The 24,700-nt window shown below is 49.8% G+C and overlaps 7 protein-coding genes across 7 annotated transcripts; 5 read left to right on the top strand and 2 right to left on the bottom strand.

Moving 5' to 3' along the window:
- Positions 1–609: 609 nt before the first annotated feature.
- Positions 610–4,061, top strand: FSUBG_8845 (Mac1p interacting (MIC1); the record flags this gene model as incomplete). Its single annotated transcript, XM_036687294.1, has 2 exons — positions 610–1,035; positions 1,098–4,061. The coding sequence occupies 2 exons, from the start codon at positions 610–612 to the stop codon at positions 4,059–4,061; spliced, it is 3,390 nt and encodes a 1,129-aa protein (XP_036535685.1).
- A 1,149-nt stretch (positions 4,062–5,210) lies between these two features.
- On the top strand, positions 5,211–6,069 carry FSUBG_8844 (3-oxoacyl-reductase; the record flags this gene model as incomplete). The annotated part of the gene is made up of 3 exons (XM_036687293.1): positions 5,211–5,438; positions 5,509–5,893; positions 5,978–6,069. The coding sequence occupies 3 exons, from the start codon at positions 5,211–5,213 to the stop codon at positions 6,067–6,069; spliced, it is 705 nt and encodes a 234-aa protein (XP_036535684.1).
- Positions 6,070–10,036: 3,967 nt separating this feature from the next.
- On the top strand, positions 10,037–12,114 carry FSUBG_8843 (pal1 cell morphology; the record flags this gene model as incomplete). The annotated part of the gene is made up of 4 exons (XM_036687292.1): positions 10,037–10,064; positions 10,409–10,677; positions 10,787–11,264; positions 11,318–12,114. The coding sequence occupies 4 exons, from the start codon at positions 10,037–10,039 to the stop codon at positions 12,112–12,114; spliced, it is 1,572 nt and encodes a 523-aa protein (XP_036535683.1).
- A 934-nt stretch (positions 12,115–13,048) lies between these two features.
- Positions 13,049–15,248, top strand: FSUBG_8842 (uncharacterized protein; the record flags this gene model as incomplete). Its single annotated transcript, XM_036687291.1, has 5 exons — positions 13,049–13,276; positions 13,344–14,354; positions 14,427–14,514; positions 14,636–14,806; positions 14,875–15,248. 5 exons carry the CDS (start codon positions 13,049–13,051, stop codon positions 15,246–15,248), a joined length of 1,872 nt encoding a protein of 623 aa, XP_036535682.1.
- Positions 15,249–16,664: 1,416 nt separating this feature from the next.
- Positions 16,665–17,915, top strand: FSUBG_8841 (bis(5' nucleosyl)-tetraphosphatase symmetrical; the record flags this gene model as incomplete). Its single annotated transcript, XM_036687290.1, has 1 exon — positions 16,665–17,915. The coding sequence occupies one exon, from the start codon at positions 16,665–16,667 to the stop codon at positions 17,913–17,915; it is 1,251 nt and encodes a 416-aa protein (XP_036535681.1).
- Positions 17,916–18,426: 511 nt separating this feature from the next.
- Positions 18,427–19,953, bottom strand: FSUBG_8840 (transaldolase; the record flags this gene model as incomplete). The annotated part of the gene is made up of 6 exons (XM_036687289.1): positions 18,427–18,660; positions 18,725–19,108; positions 19,167–19,450; positions 19,608–19,619; positions 19,676–19,694; positions 19,915–19,953. 6 exons carry the CDS (start codon positions 19,951–19,953, stop codon positions 18,427–18,429), a joined length of 972 nt encoding a protein of 323 aa, XP_036535680.1.
- Positions 19,954–21,727: 1,774 nt separating this feature from the next.
- Positions 21,728–24,385, bottom strand: FSUBG_8839 (nuclease domain protein; the record flags this gene model as incomplete). The annotated part of the gene is made up of 1 exon (XM_036687287.1): positions 21,728–24,385. The coding sequence occupies one exon, from the start codon at positions 24,383–24,385 to the stop codon at positions 21,728–21,730; it is 2,658 nt and encodes an 885-aa protein (XP_036535679.1).
- Positions 24,386–24,700: the final 315 nt, after the last annotated feature.

The following is a 24,700-nucleotide window of genomic DNA, read 5'->3' as shown; positions in this document are numbered from 1 at the left end:
GCTATATAGAGTGTAAGATGGTTATAATAAATAGGACCTAGAGTTTACTTTGATCTGAGGGCACCAATTTAAATACTAAGTGCCTATATTGAATTATGATACTATAGGGTAAGTATCCCTGATGCCCATTCTACAGCTTGAGCCACAGTTTAAGCCACGCACTTCTTTGATACCTTAACTAAGGTAGGTAGGTATGCGCTAAATGGACAGGAAAGCTCCCTAGGCCACTTAACCCGGGAGCCCTAGGGAGCCCCTAGTAGCGGTTCTTGGGCGAGGAATGCGCTGAGGTTCCTCTGGCCAGTAGCTGATGGCCCAACTCCCATATCTGGAGACTTGACGCAGCTAGACCCCATCCATCTCCACTGACCTCAGGCTTCCTCTCCATAACTTCAGCTGTCTTCATCCTTCGTCCAGCCCCGATACTGAAATCCTACCATCTGTTCTGTACTATCGCTTATCCAGTCTCTTATACTCAGCCAGATAATCTCAAACGCCCTCGCTTTCTCACACTCTTTTTGTGTCTCCCACTCCTAGCCTTGATTCTTCCAGATCAGCCGCATACTCCCTGCCGAACCGCATCCTCCTCGTCATGCGCCGCTGACCGAAATCATGTTCTCAAACTTGACCAACATTGTCCAGAAAGCACAGCAGCTTATTGACCCTACTCAGGGACTCAATCTTTCCAGTTCCGATCGCAATCCTTCCAAGTCGTCCCTATTCCAAAGTCAATTCCGCCTCCCAGCCTCCCAAACACCCCTCTACGAGATCAACGCCGAGCTTACTATTCCACCTTCCAACGCGACACACGGCGATAAGGATCAAGAGAGAGGATGGCATTATGCTGGAAAACTGCACCTATCAGAACACTTTATGTGCTTCTCAACAACTCCTACTAGTTTCGTCCAATCCGCCAGTACTTCCACGTCGACCGCTTTCACTGGCCAGACACATGGCGGAGGCCCCAGCGGCAACGGCTTCACATTTCCATTATGTACTATACGAAGAGTTGAGCGCCTGAATAGCCAGAACTTTCAGGTATGATCCATACTGGTGAGACGCTCATGCGTGTTACTTAAACTGACCTCACTATGTTCCAGTTTGCACTAGCTCTAACCACCTGGAATGGTCTTCTCGCCGACACTCCTAAAGACAAGGACTCGAAGGACAAAAGGGAATTAAGAGAGCAACGTATTACAATCCACCTGGCCGGGACCAGGCAGTCTTGCGAACGTTTTTGTGATGGCCTCAAAAAAGGCCTAAGGGCAGGAGTTGGTAATGTAGCCAAACTGCGACGAGTGGCTGCTGAGTGCTATTCTGAGCATCTCCTCAGAACCGAGGATAGGAAAAATGCCTCCCCACCAGATGCCGGCCTAGGAATGCTCTTCCGATACCCTGGCGACCCAAAGAAGCTACGGGATAGGGCGAAAATGCGCCTCTGGGCTGAGTATCTACGTGACAATGGTCGAAACTTTACCCTGATCCGCCAACCAACTTTCCACAAGCTCATTCGCGTTGGTCTGCCAAACCGGCTCAGAGGGGAGATTTGGGAACTCACATCTGGCTCCATTTATTTACGCTTGGAAAATCCAGCACTCTATACCGATACCCTGGCAAAGTTTGAAGGCCAAGAGTCGCTTGCTATCGACGAGATCGAAAAGGACCTCAACCGAAGTCTTCCCGAGTATCCAGGCTTTCAAAGCGAGGATGGAATCAACCGACTGCGTCGGGTATTGACTGCTTACAGTTGGGTTAATACTGAGGTCGGATACTGCCAAGCCATGAATATTGTCGTGGCCGCATTATTGATTTACATGTCTGAAGCACAGGCTTTCTTTCTCCTCTCAGCACTTTGCGATAGACTCGTTCCCGGGTATTACTCCACGACCATGTATGGAACCCTTCTTGATCAGAAGGTATTTGAGTCCTTGGTGGAAAGGACAATGCCCATACTCTGGGATCATCTTGTCAAGAGCGACGTGCAATTGTCTGTCGTCTCTCTCCCTTGGTTTCTGTCACTCTACATCAACTCGATGCCCCTTGTCTTTGCCTTCCGTGTTCTGGACGTTTTCTTCGTCGAAGGACCGAAGGTACTGTTTCAGGTAGGGTTGGCAATCTTGCGCATCAATGGCGAGGAGTTGCTTGATGCGGCGGATGATGGGGCTTTCATTTCAGTTCTGAAGGCTTACTTTGTCCGCCTGGATGAGTCGGCTCACCCCAAGTCTGAAAATCCAAAGTTGCGTGCCGTAACACGATTCCAGGAACTGATGGTCGTGGCCTTCAAGGAGTTCGCAGGAATAACTCACAGCAGTATCACCGAGCTGCGTTTGAAGAATAAGGACGCCGTCCTCAATAATATTGAGAACTTTGCTAAGAGGACCGCTATTCGCAATCTGGGCCCCGAAAGCAAATTGTTAAGTACTGATGAGCTTGGTTCACTATATGATCGGTTCTACAATATTCTATACGAACGTCAGCAGAGGGACCATATGATTCAACAAGAGAAATTGCGGCGAGCGAAGTCAAGCAGGATGCGGGCATCTGAGATTTTCGCAACTCATCACGACGAAGTTGAAAAGGGACGCGTTGGATTAGGTCCAAGTACAAGCCTCATGGACTACGATGCATTCCGCGAATTTCTTGCAAGCATGTCGAAATGGGCTATATCGGATTCACCAGGTGCGACAAAGTATAGCAATTATGACGACCGCCAGAATATGTTTCACAGCGCCAGGCGGCCATCCGAAATAATGTCACCCTGGGGTGGAGGACCGGAGCCTGCTGATCACGAATTTTTGCAACGTTTATTCAAGAGGTGGGATGTGGATGACAGCTCTGCCCTTACTCTTCAGAACGTTGTTACAGGTCTAGCGCAAATCAAAGGGAAACGTGACATCATGGGCACTATTACATACTTCTTCGAGTTATATGACGACGATAAGGACGGCAAGGTTGACCGTGAAGGTATCCTGCGGATCTCAGAAGCTTTGTTATTTCTGTCTCGTCGAGGTCTAGAGGGCGCATTGAGTCCTGGAACCTCCAGTGCCCTTGAAAGTGATTCAGCAAGCGGACATGAATCACAAGCTGGCTTACCGCCTGGTATATCGAATAACGAGAGGTTCCTGGGAAGTGTGAGTGCTTTTATAAGGCGGTGCTTCGAGTACGCGGATCCAGCTAGCGGGCATAATGACACGGCCTCGGCAACGCCAAATGATGAAGACTCGAGAGATGCATTTGCTATAGGCGACGAGGATGAGGATGAAGATGAGGATGGGGAATATGAAGAAGATCTTTTGGGCCGCGAATCTCCAACCGGAACTCCGACAAAGGCTAAGAAACCCAGCCTCTCATCAGAGAGTTCTCTCAGCACTGCTGGGAACCACGATGCAGCCTCACGACGCAGGGTCTCGAAAGCCAAATCTGAGGCAGCAAATGCGGCGCTGGATCCTGCGCACCCTCTGCACCTTACGTTACCAACCTTTCGCATGGTTGTTCTCGCCGATGAGTTGCTAGAACAATTCTTTGAGTCGTCTTTCCCAGCTTCTTTCCACATCATCGAGGGGTTGCCCAACACAGCAACGTCAGCATCATCACTTACAACATTCTCTAGTCTTGGGTTTGGAGCTAGGCCTCCTATTCCCCCGCCTGTCGGCCCTCCAGGAGCAGGCCGTGGCTTACGCGGCGTGCTCGATAACATCGTCACGGACGGAATGCGTGTCGCCACAGAGGTCAGAAGACGGATGGAGGAGGCTCAAAAGGAACTTGAGAAGAATGCTCTGCCCGGACAGCGGCCTGAAGAAGATGAAGAAGATGACGATGATCTCGGAGTGGAAGTCGGCGTGAGGAAGGGACCTTCAGGTAGCAGCACCGACATCGAACGACGATCTGTGAGGAGCTCGGACCGGGATTTATTAGATGGAGCAGATGCAGAGGCTGGCGCATCAAGCAAACCTCAAGAACAGAGTTTACTCGACGTTAACCCCAACGAAGGCAGGCCTCGTGCCGGTACCGCGACTTCGACAGGGTCGACTGGAGGATCGGCAGTGGTAGAGTTTGAAGGATAGAGCTGTGATATTAGTGCCACGAAATAGCCTTGTAAACAACGAAATGAAATGTCCGTGGTTCGTGTTGTCGACCAGGTCCACATCCACATTGTGTAGAGCGTTCGCTTTGAGCAGGTGAACGACTGCAACAAAACCATTGGGAGAGTGGATTGGCGTAACCTGCACATGAGCTTCAGTTTGTGATGGTAGAAGGCAAAGCTTCAAAGTTTTCAGATACAGCTTGTGGAGAAGTCTTCGATATTTGTATCTACGAGCACGGGCATTCCTGACTTCTGGGAATATGAAATTTATAGTAGGAATCCAAAAAGCTTCGACTTTTAATTCTTCAACTACCTAGATGAAACAAGTAACTATATATCTCCCCAAGTAGGAAATTTGTTCAACGGGGCTTTCATGTTTGGCATAACTCGTCACTATTGATACCTAGTGGATCAGCGGTAAGAATGAAGGGAGAGTTTAGCAACTGATGAACATACTTTATTTAAAGCAGAGTTTGTGATCATAGCTGGCATTGTACGGTGGTTTTCGACGAGTGCCAGCTTATCATCGACTAGAACAGGGGTCAAGCTCAGCGTAGAAAGGACATTTTTTATCAGCACTTCAAGGGCCCAAGGAAGTATAAGTGGTTAATCCATTGTGGAACTGAATCAACAGATTACTGGCATGGTATTGGGTCTTGTTATCAAAGATACTCTTCGACATATAAGGGGAACACATCTAGTGTCATGTGAGAATGCTAAATCGAGTTAGATGAGAGATATTGGAGTCAAATCATTGATATCTGTAAAATACCTAGGTGCATACATTAGTACTAATGTACTGACTTGGAATTACCTTACCGAGCGTAGCAGTGTATAAGAATGATGCTTAAAGAGCTTAGATGGCGCGACAATGCCCCGCCACCCCAGAATGACATCACCAACGCCGATACGCATGTAATCAACAATCTTGAGTAAGGTAGGTAAGTACCTACTGACCCTACCTTAGATAAGGTTATGAGTGGCAGGAGAGGAGTCTTGTCTACGACCGAGCTAGATTTGAAAGCCAAGGTAGTCCCCTTAAACAATACTTTCAAACTATCAGCCTCCGCCGCTATCATTTGGGCCGCTATACAAACAAGAGCACTCCGATTGATACGTCCACCTCGTTATGGCAGTCATACTCATCGTAGGAGCTACTCGTGGGTTGGGTGCCAGCCTCACCAAGAAGTACGCCGAAAAGAGCGAAAACACCGTCTACGGTACGACCAGATCATCCGAGGGTCCGAAAGATTCACCCTCAGGAGTCAAATGGCTTTCTGATATCGACCTCATGCAATCTAACGCTGGTCAGAAGCTGGCCAGTTTGCTAGATCCAGCTCAGCCAATCAACTCGGTGGTGAGTAGCATTTCCAATTGCAGCAATCCGATCAGCATCAATGTTTCATGAGACTGAGGACCAAGAAAAGATCATCACAGCCGGTTACTTTGCTACAGAAGACCTTACCTTGGACAAAGGTCCGAAATGGGAGGAAGAGCAGCGGATGTATACGACCAGCTCCATTGCCCCAGTCTTTATCGTCCACCAGCTCACCCACAAAGGTCTCTTGCGCAAGGGTTCCAAAGTGGTGCTTGTATCTTCCGAGTCTGGCAGCATCACTCTGCGACATCCAAAGGAAGGGGGTGGCAACTACGCTCATCACGCAAGTAAGGCGGCTCTCAACATGGTTGGTAAGCTGCTTAGCTTGGATCTTAAGGACCAGGGCGTAATTGTCAGCATCGTGCACCCAGGCTTTATGCGGACTGAAATGACAAAAGGCGTAGGGTTTGACAAGTTCTGGGATGATGGTGGAGGTGAGATCTCGCGAGCACTTGCTATATAATATATATGGTATTGTGGAGGCTAACAGGAGTTTGATCAACTAGCTGTGACACCAGACAAGGCGGCGGCGAGCCTCATCAACTGGATTGACAGTCTTGATATCAGCAAGACAGGAGAATATTGGGCACCGCGAGGACCGCGTAAGTAGCTTCCAAAACGATTTGCGCCATGGCATGCCAATGGAGTGCTGACCAACGATTATCTGCTTCATTAGGGGATATTGGGACTGCTGAGGTTGTGCTGGGCGAAGACTTAGCTACACCACTGCATCTACCCTGGTAAAGCAAACGGTAACAGCTCTAGTACTCCGTATAACAACATCGCTTTACCGGTAACGCCTGGACTCAAACTGTTGTCGGTAGGAGGCTAGGAGCCGTCGACAAACGAGTGGATTATAACCGGAAATTACTGCAATTTCATCTATCGACAAACAACGTACCCCATACAATTTTTCCTTCTAGACGAGGCAAGCAGGCAAGCAGGCAAGCCATCGTCTTTGCCTATTGCGGGTGACGAAATTGAAGAGTGTGGGGTTGGGAGAATCAGGGTCTTATGTAGCAATGGACTAGCAAAGTCACGATACTGCATCAGGTCTGGCTGCAACAATTAACCTAGCTTGGCAGATCATTAATTATAAACTTATGATCATCATACGGAATCATGAAAAGGTGTCCGGTGCTTTGTCGCGTTACGCAAGTGAGTGGCTACGTGGTTCCGTCTTCTCATATGATTGTGATCGGCCGCAGGTTATTAGGCGTTGTCCCGCCACAAAGAATGAGCTGCATGCTTGATTGCGACTAAAGGTCGTCATGATGGAGCCTGCTGTCTACACCGAGGTTCGCATCGTTCACCCGTTCGGACGGGAGATTGGTCAAGATTTGCTTGCAACAGGAAACTTCCAGTCAATGCATTCTTGATGCTACTCCAAGTACGAGTTGCAGATATAGTAGGATAGATGGTGGCTCCATTATATAGCACGTGGTCATGATCCCTAGACAAGACACCAGCCAAGTCCGGGTATTGTAATTAGAATGCTACTATTCAGGTTCAGCCTGGACCGGGCTCGATCAGGCTTTTTGACTGACAAGGTCAAGGAAATGTGGAATGAAAGAACACGAGGCTGGGTTTCTGTGTGTTTGCTCTGTGCTGTGTCTCTTACTGCTCTTGTTGTGTGAATAGGCGTCTATAAACGTTTGGGGTAGCTACCCGCCATATTGTCCAATATCTCGGCCGCGCATCTTGCCCGATAATACAAGATCTCAGCGGCCGGGTTGTGCATGGTAAGCCTCCAGCAGAGATTGATTGATCTGAAGCCATCAACTTACTCGCCACTTGGTGAGATAGATCTTCGGCGACTCACATCCCTGAAGTTGACAAAGAAGACGAAAAAGGAGACTGATGAAAAGTAAATTTGAGCCATGATCGATAATCGGGGCTCTTGTTAGCTGTGGAGTTTGACTTTTCTGGCGTCAGGGGCATGGCGTTTTGCTACTTGTGGAGAAGAGACGGCCCTGTCATTGGCTGGGCAAGGCTTAGTGATTGCCCTGGATGTTTAAGGGGTAGGGGGACCTTGTGTTCGGCCGACATCCACAAGGAAATGACAGTTCGGTCAGGATACGTGCAAGCTTCCCAAGCTAGGGAAGCAGGCAGGCTAGGGATACAATGATGCTGATGCTAAGGGAGGTATGTGAACTCCTTAGTTTCCAAATCCATTGTTCGATCGTAGACATGCACAGTAACCCACGCAATAATCAGGAAAATCAGACGGAGTTCTAGGCGTCCTCAGATTACGGCATGGCGGCGGCATGGCTGGTACGAGGCCTATGTGGGCTTGGCCAGTCGGTCGAACAATCTGGGTCCAGGTAGTCAACCTTGCTAGTGAAAGCCTCTCCAATGTCTACGATCCAAGTCAGCTGCCGCAACCTTCTCGAATCAGGACCAGACCCAGACTCTAACCCGGTACTTGAAAGTGTAGGGACATGGGCGATGAAGCTAGAATGTACAAAAAGCACATAGTTATGTAAGACTCAATGCTTTCGGTCCATGCTTCGACATACATGGTAACATGATGATGATGGGGCTATGTTCTGGTAACTGCCAATACCTACCTACTTATGTAGGAGGCGTTGTAATTGTCGGGTGCCGTTGAAATAAGGCTGTTGCAAAGTCTCAGACTGGACGATGCAAGACTGGGCAGGGAAATGTTAATAAATCACAGCCACAGGCACAAATGTCCGTAGTTCAAGTCAGACCTTGTAGGTAAGTACCTAGGTACCTACCTACATGTACCTTACTTTTGATCGGAATCTGGACCAAGCTCGATTCAGCTCAGCCAAGGTTGACAAGACTGGCTCTGAGTTACGTACTTCCTCCCCAGCTCCCGTTGTCTCTACCCCAAAATCTGATGCGCCAAGGTAACTAACTTAGTACCTTAACTACCTAGTAGTACCTCTAGGTGCTATAACCTTACCTTGGCTGCCAGCCTGTATGTAGAAACAACTGATTCCTTCCCTTCTGACCGCCTTCACCGACTTGGCTTCAGCAGCCCAAACGTACATACTGTAGAGCTACCTACCTAGGTACCTAGGCATCTTATACCCTAGACCTGGGATTTCCTCATTCGTTCTGGTCCGTACTTACCCAGCCGAGCTTCTCAGCAGGCTCCTCATGCCTCCATCTTTCTCCCTCTCCGTTGAACGTTTTTGATCTTCTTTCACCCTCAATTCCACACAACGTTCACTTCTCTGGCTTGTGGCTCTCAGTTGCCTCGAGCGCTCCTTTCTTCTTCCTTTCCTCCTCCTCCTCCATCACCCCATTCACTGACACGGCCATTACAACTCAGGTAGAGATTGGCAACCCACTCCTTTCATCATAGCACCACTGTTATACAGCACCGAGAACCTCACGAACCCTGGCAACGCAACAAACTCTTCAACAAAACCGAATTAAGGCAGCATATCGCTCACGCAGTATCCATCGTCCTACGTCCATCTTCTATACTTCACACGCCTCTGTCGCTGCTGAGCCTTTCCGAAGCTTGACCCCGGAACCACTGATCTCAATCTCAAGGCCAATTCACATTTGGATTCTATCAGCCGACGGAGCAACCTTTTTACCAACAATAGCCCATCATCGCTCCGCTGTCACCATAAAGCACAGCTCAACAAATACAGCTACTTTGTCTTTCTCATTGCAAACACCTGGATATCCTGTTTACAGGACAAAAAACCCACGATACTGCCTGAAAAGCGATTCTTTCTGGACCCTGATTATATCTTCTTATTGTCCTCTAACCCTGCCTGGCACCATCGTGTACGACCCAGTGGTCAACGACCCCTGCCAGTCCCGCCTTTGAAGGCCCCTGCCCAAGTTCGACAGCCGTGAGCATTGACCTGCCCCGCTAACGGGCCTATCGACGAGTCGCCAAACTCGACCCCGAGGCCAAGCACCTGAAAATTGAACAACCTTCATCAGCATTTTGTTGATTTCAGGCACTTAGCTTTGCAAAATACGTTGGGCAAGGACCCATTCCATCTTTGCACTGGAGATTACCATATCAATTAACCTCCCGGCCTCATATAATCGATCCTTCTTGAACCTAACAATTCATTAAGAACTTCAACCCAGGGGCATCTGCCGCTAAGACGATCGCACTACTTTCTCAGGCCAGCCAGCCCCTTTCCGAGCCCTTGGCCCTTAGGCACCACGAAGGCCACTTCACCCCAGAGCTATTGACCCACCAGGTGCCTGAACAAAGTTGAAAGTTGAACCGCAGAACGGGGATTCGAATCGCGTTTGAGTGGCGTACCGTACTCTTATTGACTTGGTATGACGCTGGGTCTGAGCTTTCAGGACAGAGGAATTTAATCCATCCCGACCTACGTATTTTACCACGGCCAGCTCTTTGACTTTCACCTCTTGGCGAAGTTGCCTTCGTCCTTGTTTGCGCAAGCCCGGGCTCTATTCCTATCTTTTATACGACACACGTAACGCATTGTTTTACCTGGCGTTGCAACGGCTGCCGTTTCCTCTGTTATTCTACGTCGATTGGCTCCGCATTCTCTCCTGGATCTTCAAATCAGAAACACAAGCCCAAGCTTGACCCCTTTGCAATCATGTCTACTGCTCAGTCTTTTCAGTCCGGTAAGCGCCCGCCCCTTGATTTCGCTTTAATGTGATCTGCGACCACCACCCCATTCCCAAAGTTTCCCCTTCTGTTTTCACCGGGATTCGCGTCCGATAGTTGCCAAAGCTCGGCGCTTGGAATCTTGTAAACAAAGGAGACTGGATCAACTGCAATGTTGAATGGATCGCAAGTCAACTTGGCGCAACAATCACCAGAATCTTGCTGGTCGGTCCACTTGGCTGGCATCCATCTTGTGTCATGCTAAGGAGATTGTCTGTTTCATCTTGGTCCATCTGTCGTCGTCATTGCATGCATGCGCCCGTTTATCTGGCACCCAGCTGATAAGTTTTCTTGGAAACAGGCCACACCAGTTCTGGCCAATCTCCTGGTCTCACACTCAACTTATCTTCTAATAACCCTTTCCGCAACCGCGCACCGTCTCCAGCCAGTGCCGACCTTCTTTTCCCCAGCAAACCCGCCTCTCCCTTTGACGACCCCCCAGCACGACCTTTATCTCGAAATCCATTTCTCGATCAGCCACCGGTTGATTTATTGTCACAGCCTCTTAGGTCACCTGGTGCGATGTCGTCTCACTCAGACTCTAAGTCTCTTTCGGCCGAGGAAATTTTTGTATGTACTTCAGTCGATATCTTTCTCCCACTGCCTCAAACATGCAGGGAATGGTTAATTCTCGATGGACGATGATTTCTTGCACTGATATTAACTTGCCATTAAACAGAACTCCATGACTCTCGATGATGCTTCCAACGACCGAGCAAAACAGCAGGCCACTCGCCGACCGATGAACGGACCGCCTCCAAGACGCGGCGGTGAAAATCCGCCGCTTGAGAGTGGCAGCCACCGCCCTTCGCGTTCCCAGGAAGAAGCTCTTCGTGCCCGAAGGATGCAAGGCTCTGGATCCCGACCGCAACAGAGCTCACCGCAACGACGTGCCCCACCACGACGTCCTCGACGAAATTCCGAGTCCTCTTTGGTCGATTTTGATGCGCGTCCAATTACAGAGGAGGAGAAAAGAATGATCGAGGCGGCTCGGCGACGTGAGTACGAACGACAGCGTCGTGGAGAGGGCAAGGAGCGCGGTGATAGAAGCGACCGCGATCGTCGGGAGCGGGGAGATAGGGAGAAGCCCAGTCGTCCCAGCAGAAAGATGGACATTATTGATCAACTTGATGCCACAAGCATTTATGGAACTGGACGTACGTTCATCCCCTCCCTAATCCCAGAGTTCATTGTTGCTGACACAATACAGTGTTCCATCATGATGGACCCTTCGACGCCCTGAATCCCCACCGAAATCGCCAAAACGCGAGACGTGCGCCGATGCAAGCCTTCCCCAAAGATTCACTAAACAACTCTCTTGGAGGCGCTGGGCCGCTCAATGCTCGAGCTGACCATTCAGTTCTCATGGGAAATGCCACAGATGAGGCTTTCAGAGATTTTTCTGCACCTTCAAAAGCCCGCAGCAAGGAGCCCGCCATTTTTGATGCTTCAGGTCGAGACCAGATTGTTCATGGAGAGGAGTCTGTTGGCCTCGGCACCTCAACTTTCTTGGAAGGGACCCCCGCTGCGCGAAGTGCTATTCAGCGTCACCAGGCTGAACAGGCTCAGGAAAGCATGGAGGGTGGACTACAGCGCAAGAAGTCGCTTGCACAGCGCATTCGCCACATTAACAAGGGTCCCCGCGATTACAGTCAGTCAGGGCGTCCCAATGGCGAATATTCCAGAATCACTCCCGATGCCTATCCAACAGCAGCGAGCACCGGTTCAGACAACAATCCCTTCTTTGCAGAATTCGGTAAAGGCGAAGAAGGCTTCAGTGCAAGGCCGCGAGATGGCTCAATGGCATCCAACAGCCCTCCTGGAGCGAGACGCCCTTCTGCAGGAGCTGTCCTGGAGCGACGGGCGACAACTGATGCCGCTACAACCTTGGACGATGCCCCACCAAAGCCCACCGGGCTTATGGGACGAATGAAGAGCCTAAAGGGGCGGAAGCCTCGGCCAGAGATACCTAGCAACGGGCCCGGTGTGCCCGGAACGGCCGTTTAGTGGAGGACAGGTGCCGGGCGACTCCTTGACTCAAGTCGAAGTCCAAAGCGATGGCAGTCAAGGCAGGACAGCCTTGCGGAGAATATGAATGAGCACGCGAACGAAACTTCGTGGGCTAATAGTCTGCCAACACGAGATCAAGAAAATGCGGCGCCAAGAGAGGCAGAGAGGTGTGCCGAGTATGCCTCAAGCACGGTACAAGAATCTGAACCATTGCTTTACGATACTGCAGAGATTCAAGCAAAGAGACTTGGCCAGGCACACAATTATTCAAGAAAACGGTATACAAATGCGACGAGATAAGGTCTGTTTGGTCTCTCCGGATACCGATGAAGTTTCTATTTATTATCTTCTTTTTGTTGAGTTTGGGATGGGGCGGGCAGCATGGGTTATAGGAAACCAAGCCCAAAGGTCGGGTCATTTGCTCTGTTTTGGAGATTTACACCTGTCAGGTCTGACTTAGCAGGAACCTCAAGAGCTTGAGTCGTCTGCAAGTCGTCACCATGCCAAAAAGGACATGGGACTGCCGACCGAGATCTGGGAGGTCTTCATGAAGCCTTTTTTGTATGTTTTATATCAGGACTTGATGTCTGATCATGACATCAACAAATTCAAATGCGATGTTGTCGTGTGACAATAATAAGATTGGTTCTACCTTGATTTGCCTTATAAGTTTTTAGACACTTGAAGAGATGATATCATTCTCAACCTTGAGTAAATCAATACTCCTGATACCATGTCTAGCAAGACTTCAAAGGATAGTATGCAATTTGTGATTTGTTATGGCCGTATTAAAAACTAGTCTGATTGTTGTCGCTTTGGGGCTATCTTGAAGCATAGGTACCTTATATAAATGATGAGCAGCAGTAATGCACTTGGACCTTGCATAGCACCAACCGGAAATATAGCACTAGACCACAAGCTACCTTACTCCATGAACCAACCACAAAGCCCCCCCTCACAGGCAAGCTCCCACTTTCAGCTTGAACCAATTCCTGCAGCAATACTGGTCGATAGAGAGTTAAAAAGGCGCGATGCGATCGCACTGTTGGGAGCCTGCAAGACAGGATGCGAAGTCATTGACGAGGAGGTTATGTTAGGGGGCTTTGAACGCGGAAGTGTTGTGGGTATCAGCGCGGAAGATGAAGAGCTGGGGGTTCAGGTGAGATCAACAATCAGATAAAGTCGTTAATTGAGTGAAAGAAACGTCGACTAATTTTCTGCATCAGCTTGGTCTCCAGATACTTGCACATTCACTTTGTGAAGGCACGGTCACAAGTGGCCTGCTCATCACCCCCAGGCCAGCAAGCGTAATGCTGGCCGGCTTGAGGGACACGGTGAAGTCCGAACTCGAGGCCAAACGGTGCACAAAGGATACTATAAGGATGAAGCTCAGACAATGTCTTGAAAAAGTCATGCTGTCTTGTGTATTCGACATGGATGGTCTATGGGAGGCACTGGCTGATCTGGATTGCGAGGTGGTTGAAGAGAAGGATGGTGCGGTGCAGGAACAGGAGGTAACAAATACAACAAGATATCAGTATGACGAGATCCAGGATAGTCAGGATGACGATGATGTGGCTTTCTCCCCCATTCAACAGGCTTCGCAGCCAGTGGCAGAGGAGCCGTGTAATACGACGCAACAGCACCCAGACGTTATCGTCATTACGCATTTCTCATCTCTTCTGACAGGTCTTTTCTTTCACCGCGAAAAGTCAGCAGCCCATGCTGCGCTTCAGCTTTTGAGCTCACACCTCCGCGATCTCTCGCGCAATCTATCGTCGAAGCCACTTATCCTTCTACTGAACTCGACATCAGCAGTATCCTCGGGCCCAGCACTCGCAACCGCAACCGCAGCGTCACCAGCGAAGCAAAGCCAAGTTGATCCAACACTACGATCTATCTTCAACCCACCACCATTAAACGGCTACAGTGCCCGGCGCACGAAACCAAACTTCGGTCTGATATTTACGCAGCTACTGGACTTGCATTTATTATGCACAAAGATCCCAAAGACAAGGCGGGATGCTGAGGGTGCAGTGAGGCAACTTCCCGGAGACGAGATTGAGCTGGTATGGGTCGTGGAGGTGTTGTTGGATGAGCTGGGAGTCTGGGAAGGCCATACAGGAGCTAGGTCGGGAAGGGAGCAGAGATGGGCGGCTGTGAAGGTTGAAAAGGGGAGAATTGGACAAGCAATTGATGAGAAGGAGCCTGAGGCTAAAATCCCAGATATAAGCGACGTGAGGGTTGCGGGCGGCTTTGGAGGACGCAGAGTATAATTATGGCAAGTTTATAGGTAACGACCCGTGGAGCTATATGAAGTTCAAATTTGGGCAGGCTTGCGATGCCCTGATGGCTTTGGAGATACGAATTACGTTACAACTTGGCTCTGTGAGCAAGGTTAGTAAGGTAGTTAGCCAAAATGCCTTGTATCTCTTAGGTAGACTACTCCGTACAGAGCTCTGTAATACCTAGGTTATTCGTAGTACAGAGTAAGATGCTGTGTTATGACAAATTGGAGCGCGTCCGCCTTATTTCCGACGCACAGCCAACCAATCATATCTCGACCGCAAAACGACCCTTCTGAAGCCTCATCGTCATCGTGGGTTGACCCTAAAGCTACATGATCTGAGCCGTGGTGCCATTGCCAAAGCCTTCCCAACCAAGATGCCCAGCTCATGCAAAGAACTGCGTAAGCTAATCACTGACCCTGACATACAGCCTGCATACCAATCATTCTAACACCCGATGCTTTCCCAGGCGAAGCACTCGCGCAGTGCCTCCAAGAATCCGACTGTGTCATGGTAGAGCGCAACAGCGCCGCCGACTGCCTCCGCGAGCCCCTCGTCAACACCCTCCCGCTCAAGTGCCGACAGCTGAAGAAGGGCTTCGGCGAATGCAAGCGTGGCATGGTGGACATGCGTAAAAGATTTCGAGGCAACATGCCCGTGGCATACCGTACGATGGAACAGGCCGAGGAAGGTCAAGGATACCAACTCTACGCCGGACGCCCGGCGTTTGCAGGCGGCGTCAAGAAGACAGACGGAAACGAGCCCATCCCTCAAGATTGGAGAGAAGTCGAGAATGAGAAGTGGAAGGCAGAACAGGCAGCCATGGAGCAACAGAAGAAGTGAGATGGAGGTCATTGCCTGGCCGAATCAAGCCTGTTTCGATACGGGACATGTGTGGTATGGTAACGGCTATCTACCCGTACCAGTATTTGATACCACCATGGTCCTCAAAAACCCGAAGATGATGGAATGCAATGCTGAGGTTGAGCTGAGCCGACTGAGCTGAAACAATTCTACATAACGAAGTTAACGGACGAAGACTTTTGGATATGCCCAGAAGGAAGAAGAAGTAAGGGAAAGAGGGTAAAATTCTCACGTTCTGCCGTGTTATAAGGCTGCGATTTGCTCTACTCTTTTGCCAACATTTGTACAATATCTGTATCTTGCATCCTACATAGTACGTCCCCCACCTAGGTGGGTAAGTTAATATGTATCCGTACTTACCAAGCCAGTCACATTGCCAACCCAGCTTACAACTCACTCAATCGACGTCGATGGCCTTGGACAAATGTGGTCAATTCATGCTTATTAGCGTTCTAAATTAAAGTTTCTGGCCCATGTCGGGTTTCAAGTTTTCCACTCGGAGCTGGTTGTATCTCACCTCACCTCACCTCACTTTATTTACTAGACCTAACTGGCAGGCCTAGGGAGGGACGGACACGCTCCCCACAACCCGAAAGCATGCGCAATTGGACGAGGAAATCATAAAGCCCATCCGTCGTCAGTGACAAGAATTGATCAAGAGTAGGTACCTACCATATCTACCTTACCTACCTAGGTAAGGTAGGTAGGTAGTTCTTATGATATGGTTTTCTCCTTCCATAACCTGAGCTCGCACCTGGCCCAAGACGGAAGTTATCCTCGTGTATCCTGCGTCACACTTTGAACATCCCCCCCCCTTTCAGCGCCAGACGCGTTGCAAGGTGGAACATATCCTTGTGGAAAGGAAGTGAAAAAAAAAAGGCAGTGGTTGGGTTGGGAGGAATCATTAAATTAGTGGCTTCTTGGTTCAATCGCTTCGCTATGGCTTGACGGACTGTTCGGTGTTTAATACTCTGTGCTATTTGCTACCATTTCCCCATTCTCCTCAGCTTAACTACCTTTACCTTAGTAGATTGGGTAGGTAACCTTACTACCTTACCTTATCTCCCGCTTCTTGGACGGTCTCACCACAGCCGCCTGAGACGCTCAGTTACATCTGTGTGTCGCAATACCTACCTAGGTTGGGATCTCTCGCTTTCCTCCTGAGCTCAACCCACTCATTCGCCTGCCCAGCGCCGAGTTAAGTTGTGCCAAGGCCAAGTCGAATCAAATCAAGTGCCTTGACCATCGCCTCGCCAGATTTAGTAATGCGGTCTGGTCTACGACGGGCGCCGCTGTCGTTGTCGTCATAACTTCACTATCATCCTCGACCTCAGTTCGCATCGTTGCATCTATATCTCTCCTCTCCGATTCGTGCCGCCACCGACGATGGCCATCATGATCACCGCACCACAGCGGCGTCTACTCGTCCTTCTCTCGACTTTCTTCTTCGTATTTAGCATTTTTTATTGCTGTTCGCGTCTCGCAGCATTGACCGTCGGCCCCGTAGAGGTCGAGGACGAAGTTTTGCGTCCGCAAGTCGAACTTCTTAGAGCCGATAACCCCATGTCTTATGGCATGTATAACAGACCGCGCTACGATGGTATCGACCTCATTAGGAATCTACCCAGCGAACACGTCCCTACAGCAAAGAATGGAAGGAGGTTGGTCGTGGTTGGCGATATCCATGGCATGCTTGACCCCTTCGAGAAACTACTCAAGAAGATCGAATTCAACCCCAAGACAGACCACGTTATTGCAGTGGGCGATATGATTAACAAGGGCCCCAAGTCTTCCGAGGTGGTAGCTCGTCTTATGGAACTCAAAGCCAGCGCGGTCCGCGGCAACCACGAAGATCGCGTCATTCTTGCATGGCGCGGCCTCAGTTCTCAACAGGGCGTCGCCGCTTACCTCGATACCAAAGATGCCGCCAAGCACAGGGGCGAGGAGGCGGACTTGAAAACAGCTCGCAGTCTTTCCGAGGCGCAAATGACGTGGCTGAAAAACCTACCGGTCATTATATCTACGGAATCCATGGCCCTCTACTTCGTGCACGCCGGTCTCGTCCCTGGCGTCCCACTCCCTCAACAAGACGCCTGGGCTGTCATGAACATGCGCACCCTACGGTTTCCTCGCGAAGAATTCCGTCGTAAGGAGATCGAAAAGAAACGAAAGCAGGCCGAGAAACAGCGACAAAAGGAGCTAGCCACGGCGCAGGAGGACGCGCAGGCAAAGTTTCAACAGCGCAGTTTCGTTCCCGGAGAAGAGGGCACCGACTCGCATGCTCACGCTGCCCGCGCCGAACCCGCTCCCGCCGATTCCGCAGGTACCGTATTGTCGACCGATGAAGCCGCCGCCGAACGCACGAACCCTGATCGCGATGTATGGATCCCCATAGATGGCCACGAAGGTGAACGATGGACCGACCTATGGAATAGCGAGCAAAAGAAATTGCGAGGACCCGACCGCCGTTCTGTCATCTACGGCCACGATGCTAAGATGGGCTATCAGGAGGACTCATACACCTTCGGCCTCGACTCTGGCTGCGTCAAGGGTAACGCCCTAACTGCCCTGGTTATCCAGGCCAAGGAAGAAGGCGGCTGGAAACACTCAACTCATCAGGTCATGTGCAAGAAGGGATGGTGGTGAGGTCCTCACAATTTCGATTATACAATATCATGCTGTACAATGATGGTTTTAGGTCAATACTCAGGCAGACGGGTTCACGCATTTCAGGTAGATGGCGTTACGGGTCATGATAATGACAATGATGGGTCCTTTCTTGTCAAGATACATAGACAGGAGTTCTTACGTAAACTAAAAGATTACGGTTCACGATGTTTGATGGATAATTCTGCCAGCTTTTCTTTTCAGGCTCATATCATCGATTTTCGTCATTTGGCCACTATCTGTTTCAATGGGCACCTCATCCACGAGGCGAATTACAGCCAATGACTTCGCCTTAAGCTGAGGAACACTAGATGGATATGAATTATAGAAGATGTGTGGTATAAGCAACGACAACTCCCCAGCAAAGATCGTGAACAAATTATAGTTCGTTGTTCGCAGTCAGCTTCAGTGCTTTCTGCATTCCCACATTAACACTGTCCCATTTAACTTTTTAATCATTCTCTCTTAGATCATTAAACATGCAAGAGATTTAGGCGAGCTTCTCCTTGAGGATGCCCTTGAGAGTGACAGCATCAGCAGCGAACTTGCTGATACCCTCTCGGAGCTTCTCAACGGCCATCTGGTCCTCGTTGAAGTCAAAGCGGAAGATAGCCTCATCATTGATGTAGGACTTCTTCTCGATGTCTAGGGAAGAAGCCTGGGAAGCATCAAGCTTCTTGGGAACAGGCTCATTCGAGTTTAGGAGGTCCTCGAGCAGGTTAGGCTGTAGAAATTAAAAATTAGCATCGTTGGCTCTTATTCGCAACACAGGTTTGAATGTGGCATACAGAGATGGTCAAGTAGTCGCAACCGGCAAGCTCAGTGATTTCGCCAGTGTTTCGGAAAGATGCGCCCATGACGATGGTGTTGTAACCGTACTTCTTGTAGTAGTTGAAGATGGTCTTGACGGACTGAACACCAGGGTCCTCCTCCTTAGAGTATTCCTTCTTGGTAGAAGCCTTGAACCAGTCAAGAATTCGGCCGACGAAGGGAGAGATGAGGTAGGCGCCGGCCTCGGCGGCACCAATAGCTTGGACGAGAGAGAACATGAGGGTGAGGTTGGTGTTGATGCCGTGGTCGCGCTGGAGAATCTCAGCAGCCTTGATGCCCTCCCAGGTGGCGGCGATCTTGATCAGGATGCGATCCTTGGAAATGCCCTGTTCACCGTAAAGCTTTAAATCTACGTTAGCATTTTGTCTAGAGTGGTAGCCTGTTACTATGGTGGCTTACCTCAATGAGGTGAAGGGCCTTGTTGACGGAAGCCTTGGTGTCGAAAGAGTATAGGGCATCGACCTCAGTTGAGACCTTGCCGGGAATGATCTTGAGGATCTCCTTGCCAAACTCGACAAGAAGGCGGTCGAGAGCATCATCGACCTGTTGGTCGATAGGGCCACCCTTCTGCTTAGCATAGTCGACGGCGACATCGATCAACTTGGCGTACTCGGCCTTCTTGGAGGCAGCGAGAATGAGAGAAGGGTTGGTGGTGGCATCCTGAGGCTTGTATTTGCCAATGGCTGCTGGAGTGTTAGCTGCTGTTCATTCTCTCATATCTTGTCATGTCACATCATGGCGATCATGACTCCTTATGCCATGTGGGCGAAGTTGGAACTCTTGGTTAGGATAGCAGGAGTCGTGGGCTCGGGGCGCATTATGATAGGGGTGTATACTAACAGACAAAATCACCTAAGAGTAAGAAGTTAGTAAAGTACTTGATCGAGCCCAGGAGGTGCGGTAATTACCAGAGTCGGACACAACAGTCTATCGAGGTTGAAACAAACAAATGGTCAGCAATCAATTTCTCATGAGAGACATAGACACGGAGAGGCGAAAACAACGTCTGATCCCAAGGATGACCAAGAATGGGGAATTGGCAAGCCCAATTAATCAGAGGTGTTGTTATGAAGCTCGAACATGATGCCATGCTCGCTCTTGTTCGCGCTGAAAGACGAGTTGGAGGGGTAATGGTGGGGTGACATACAGTGCCGGTGGCCTTGAGCTGTTCGAGAGAGGAAGACATGATGAATGGTATTGATTCGTATCACGAGTAGTTAGGTACCTAGTTTCGTTGAAGAGATGAGAAAGTGAGATGGAAAGAAAAGAAGAGAAGAGAGGAGGAATGGAAGAAGAGGAAGGCGAGGGTACAACAAGAAAAAAGATTGGGGATTCCACCGAAAGTCGGGAAGGGACCTGACGTACACACGACGACTGGCGTCTTCTTTACTGTTCGTCGTTCGCCCCTCACCCTCTCAACTCGGACTCTCTGACTTCACCCCTCCTCTGTAGCTACGTCGACTGCCCCACCTAGGTAAGGACTGGATCGTGCTTAGGTAGGTAGGTACCTTGACTGGGGCTCTCACCTCAACTGCTTCACCTACAGATGGTCTAGCTAAAGGCTCTCGTTTACAGCCGCGCCAGCCAGGAACGCTGAGAACTCTATGCAATCTGAAGAAGAGTGTTGTGTATGCTGTGGTGCTGACTTGGCCTTTCCGGTATCTCGTAATGACATTACTCATCAATGTATGTACTTTGGCTATGAACCTACCTTAGGTACCTTACCTTAGGCATCGGTATCAGTCATTCTATGCAAAATTCCTCGTCACTGGTAGAAATTCCAGATAGATACCTAGATAGGTACTTAGGTACTGACAATATCGGCAAAGCGACGTATCCTTCGCTTGTCTTGGTAATCGCTACCGCCGCTCACCCCCAACGCTTCTACCTTACTCTCACCTCACGCCTAGCGGACAAGGCGGACATTCAAACCCCCACCCGCTTAGAGCTCAGTTGCTCCAGTCGCCCGTCGAGACCTCGCCCGTCGAGACCTCGCCTAGTCCACCGAGACCCTCAATGATGTCGGCAGCGTCCATGCCTTGTGGACAAAGAATGCCGTGGAGAAGTATGTACTGCACAGTGGTAGCGAAGGTGCCTGCATGGCGGGCCTGACACGCTGGTTTGCAAGTTCTACATAGTTACCTACTTATTTAGCCGCTTACTTTTGCCTGCAACTGGGCCGTGCCATTCACTCTCAGTATCAGCGTTTTTGGGCATTATCCGCTGTTGTGTCTGGTCACTTTGAACACCATGTCACCAAAAATCGCGCCCTCAGATCATTGTTGCGGCAGATCAGTTGCATCCGTCGCATTGTATTAGATGCTTCTCTTTCCATAGCACCCGTTAAATCACTCTTCGCAGCACGTGGACGTGGTGAAAAGGTTGCATGTGCTCGGCGGGGAGAATCCCGATGATACCGGAACTCCCGTATGAGTGAGCACTTCGGTAGACAGCAAACCGATAACATGGCGTTTCAGTGAGACATCGATCACGCCCGGCCCCATAATTCTGATTGCGACTTCTGCTCAAGTCCGCGCGAATAACAGGCGCAGTACTTCAACAAAATCGATCCAACTCTGGCCCTACAAATGTTGACATTAGCTGATATTTATTGCTCAGCATGCTTATTTAGACATGAGCTAAACTCGATGCTATTTAGCGTTAAATTCACTCATCGCGCAGCAAGTGCTTGTGTTAATGTTATTCACCTGTCGGAAGATCAAACCAAATTTGCTAGAAGCTGTCATTCATGAAGCATCCAGTAACGACTTTTGTTTCTCATGCTTGTAACTAGTAGTACATAGATAGCGACTGCAAATCCCATGACTACCCCAAGACACCATTCTCTTCGCTATTTTTCGTGCTCGAAGCTACATCTGTCACCCCATTTGTAACATATTTGTAACCAAGACCTTTGCTCCATAATCATCGCCAACGCCAACCTTGAAACCGGGGGCTGCTTAGTCTTCAGTGATATCTCCATATTCCCACATACCCAGGCGCTGGTCCTTTGCCTGGCTCTCAACCTCCTTCAGGTGCTTGAGGGTAGACTCAAAAGCCTTACTACGTTCCCAAGTCTTGAGCTTCTTAGGAACCATGCCGTACCCACCGGCAACAACTTCCTTATTGATGGAGTCATTGGGTCCGGGAAGTTCTCCTGAGGTCCCAGTGTCATACAATGTGACATAGCTCAGATTCTCCCTGTTGTCAACAAAGTCGAAGTTGGCGACAAGTCGCTTATTCTCAGTGAGTTCGTAGATGAAATCGATGGCATCTTGGAAATAATCGGCGCCGGTAGGAAGTTGCACGAATGAGAGAGAGGCATCAATGGCTTGAGCCTTCAACTTCTGCGCACCAAACTTGGGTTGATCCAGTCCTCGAAGACTAGACCAGGGGACCTTCTCACTGTTGCCGTAATCGATATAAACAACTTCAGACTTCTTGGCACTGCGGTCATTGGCCCTCACGCGGGCTCGGTACCACTGACCATCAGCAGAGAATTTGGCTGAGACGTACTCTCCGGTCTTTGGAGCATCCTTGAGAGGGTTGTTGTTTTTGGAATCAAGGTGGAATCTTCGGAATTCGCTCATCAAGCTCTCAAGAGCGGCTGTTCCCTTGCCAATCTCTTGGATCTTGAGTTTACCGTTAGCGTCAACATTGGTGATAATAACATCGCGGTAGTCGGTGGGCTTCTTGTCGATAGAGACTTCGGTTTCAGGGGCAATTTCAGCATTGTCCTCATCGCCATACTCCTCTTCCTGTGAGGGGTCCCAATCCTGCCATAAGTTCTTACGAGCCTCCTTGGCCTTCTTCTCGGCGGTGAATAGCTCAGCAGCGTTACCAGACTTTTCGGCAGAATAAGCGTGGACAGATGCGAGACCTTCTTCAACCAAGACCTTGGCGAAGTTTTCTCGGTTGATATAGAGGTCACCGATGAAGCCACCAACCTTGTCCATGTCATGGATATCTACCTCACAGTCGCGCTGGTTACATCGACGATTGGCAAGATCGAGAGACTCCTTGCCGAAAGGCTCACCACCTTCGCCATCGGCCCTGGGAGCTCGAGGGGCGCGGATTCCACCCAGAACCATTGTGAGTTTTATATTCTCTCGTGGAATCAAGATAGTGAACCTAGAACCGGCTTTGCAGAAATCGACAATAGCGGGTACCTTCTTTTGTCGTTGTAGGGTAGCGAGCATAATTTTGGCCTTCTGTGTGTTCTCGGAGAGGTCGGTGTACTGCTTTGCTTTCTGAGGCTTGCCTGACCACATACCCTTCTTCTCCTCTTTAGCCTTCTCTTGGGCAGCGAGGAGGTCGTCATAATTAGGGGCGCGGTCAGTGTCATCCTTTCGATGTCGGATGACTGACGCCCATCCGTTCTCAACCAGGAGAAGGTTGATATTGGTATTCTTTTCGGTGACAGTGGCAACTTCACGAGCCTCATATCCTTCTGTTGCGGGTTTGTTACCATCAATGCTGATTCTCACATGCTTTCCAATCAGCTTTTGACGAAGAAACTCCTTGGCTTCTTCCCGGAAAGGACTTTCTGAAGGCTCTGTAGTGCGGGGCCCTCGGACACTGCTGATATTGATGCGCTTCTCTGTTGTTCCGGCCTTATTTCTTACGAGAATGGTATCGGCACCAATGACCTTGGATACAATTGCATCCTGGTTTCCGCTCTCAGTCTTAGCGACATGGTGTTTGTGAAGCCGGAGCTTCTTGGACTGCGCCTGCTTCTCAGCAGCACGGAGGGCAGCCATTTTTTCACCCAACATAATAGAATGGAAGTCGTTGCATCGTGCAAGACCTTCATGGAGTAGAAACTCGGCGATATTTCCATTGGGGTGGATAAGGGAGGCAACAAGCTGCCCTTGAGCGCTAGCACCAACGATCTCAACCTTAATCCGACGCTGGAGCAGCCTCGACTCAACAAACGATCTAGCCTCATTTCCATATTCCTCGGCTGGCTGAGTGGTACCAGTAGAGGGAAGTGTACGCTCGGTGGCAGGCGTTCGGATACCTGCAATCAGTGTCATGGGCTGAACGTGCTTCTTCTCGGAGAGCAAGAGCCGCAGTAATACGCGGTCGCCACTAAGAACTCGCTCAACAATACCATCCACTGTCTTGCCTTTCCACTCCTTCAAGAATTCAGGGCCACCAAGATCATTTTGAACCTCGATAATACCACCAACCCCGACGTGGAGTCCCTTGTCCTCAGCCTTGGCCTTGTTTTCGAGCTGGCGAAGTGTCTCAAGACGGTCAAGCACCTCGTCCGACTCCTCCTTCCGACCAGCATCATCGCGGACCTTCAGCCAGCCAGCTTTAACAAGCTCATCAGGCAGAATGGTTCCATCATGAAGTCGAGCAGTACCAAATTCTCGGCCGGAAGTAGGGATTGTGTACAGAACGGTTGCTTGAACGCGCTTTCCGATGACGAGGTCTCGAAGATACTCGCGAGACTGGAAGGCGAAAGGCTCGTCACCCTCGCGCTTCAAGTGAGGGGCCGTGACATAGGCGAGAGACAGGGTGCGTTCATTGTTGGGGTTCTTGGTGCTTGTCAGTATCAGCGTGTCGCCACTAAGCACGCTCTTGACATCGCCGAAAAAAGATTTGGACATTGTAGCGGATACAGAAGGACGACGCGGATAGACCTGTTTGATTCCAGCTCATGTTAGTCGAATGCTGAGAATTCAAGTGCAACAGCGATTTTGACAAGACACGGGAAGAACACTGGAAAAAAGACGGTGGGGACTGTTGCGGTGGAAGCTCTCGCGATCCAAGAAATGTCTGAATGAAAGACCAAGCTAAGCAGAGCTTCAATTGAGTTTCAAGCTCCCTTGAGCGTTGCCATCGCCAGGTGGCGGTGATGTTATGGGTTAAGAAGATATCTCACACGTACCTAAGAACAAGGAGGTTGTGTTTCTTTTAGAAGA

This window comes from Fusarium subglutinans, assembly GCF_013396075.1.
Source record: "Fusarium subglutinans strain NRRL 66333 chromosome Unknown NRRL66333_c0000125, whole genome shotgun sequence".
Lineage (NCBI taxonomy): Eukaryota > Fungi > Ascomycota > Sordariomycetes > Hypocreales > Nectriaceae > Fusarium > Fusarium subglutinans.
The sequence above is the reverse complement of the archived record's forward strand: the minus strand, read 5'-3'. Positions and strand labels throughout refer to the sequence as shown.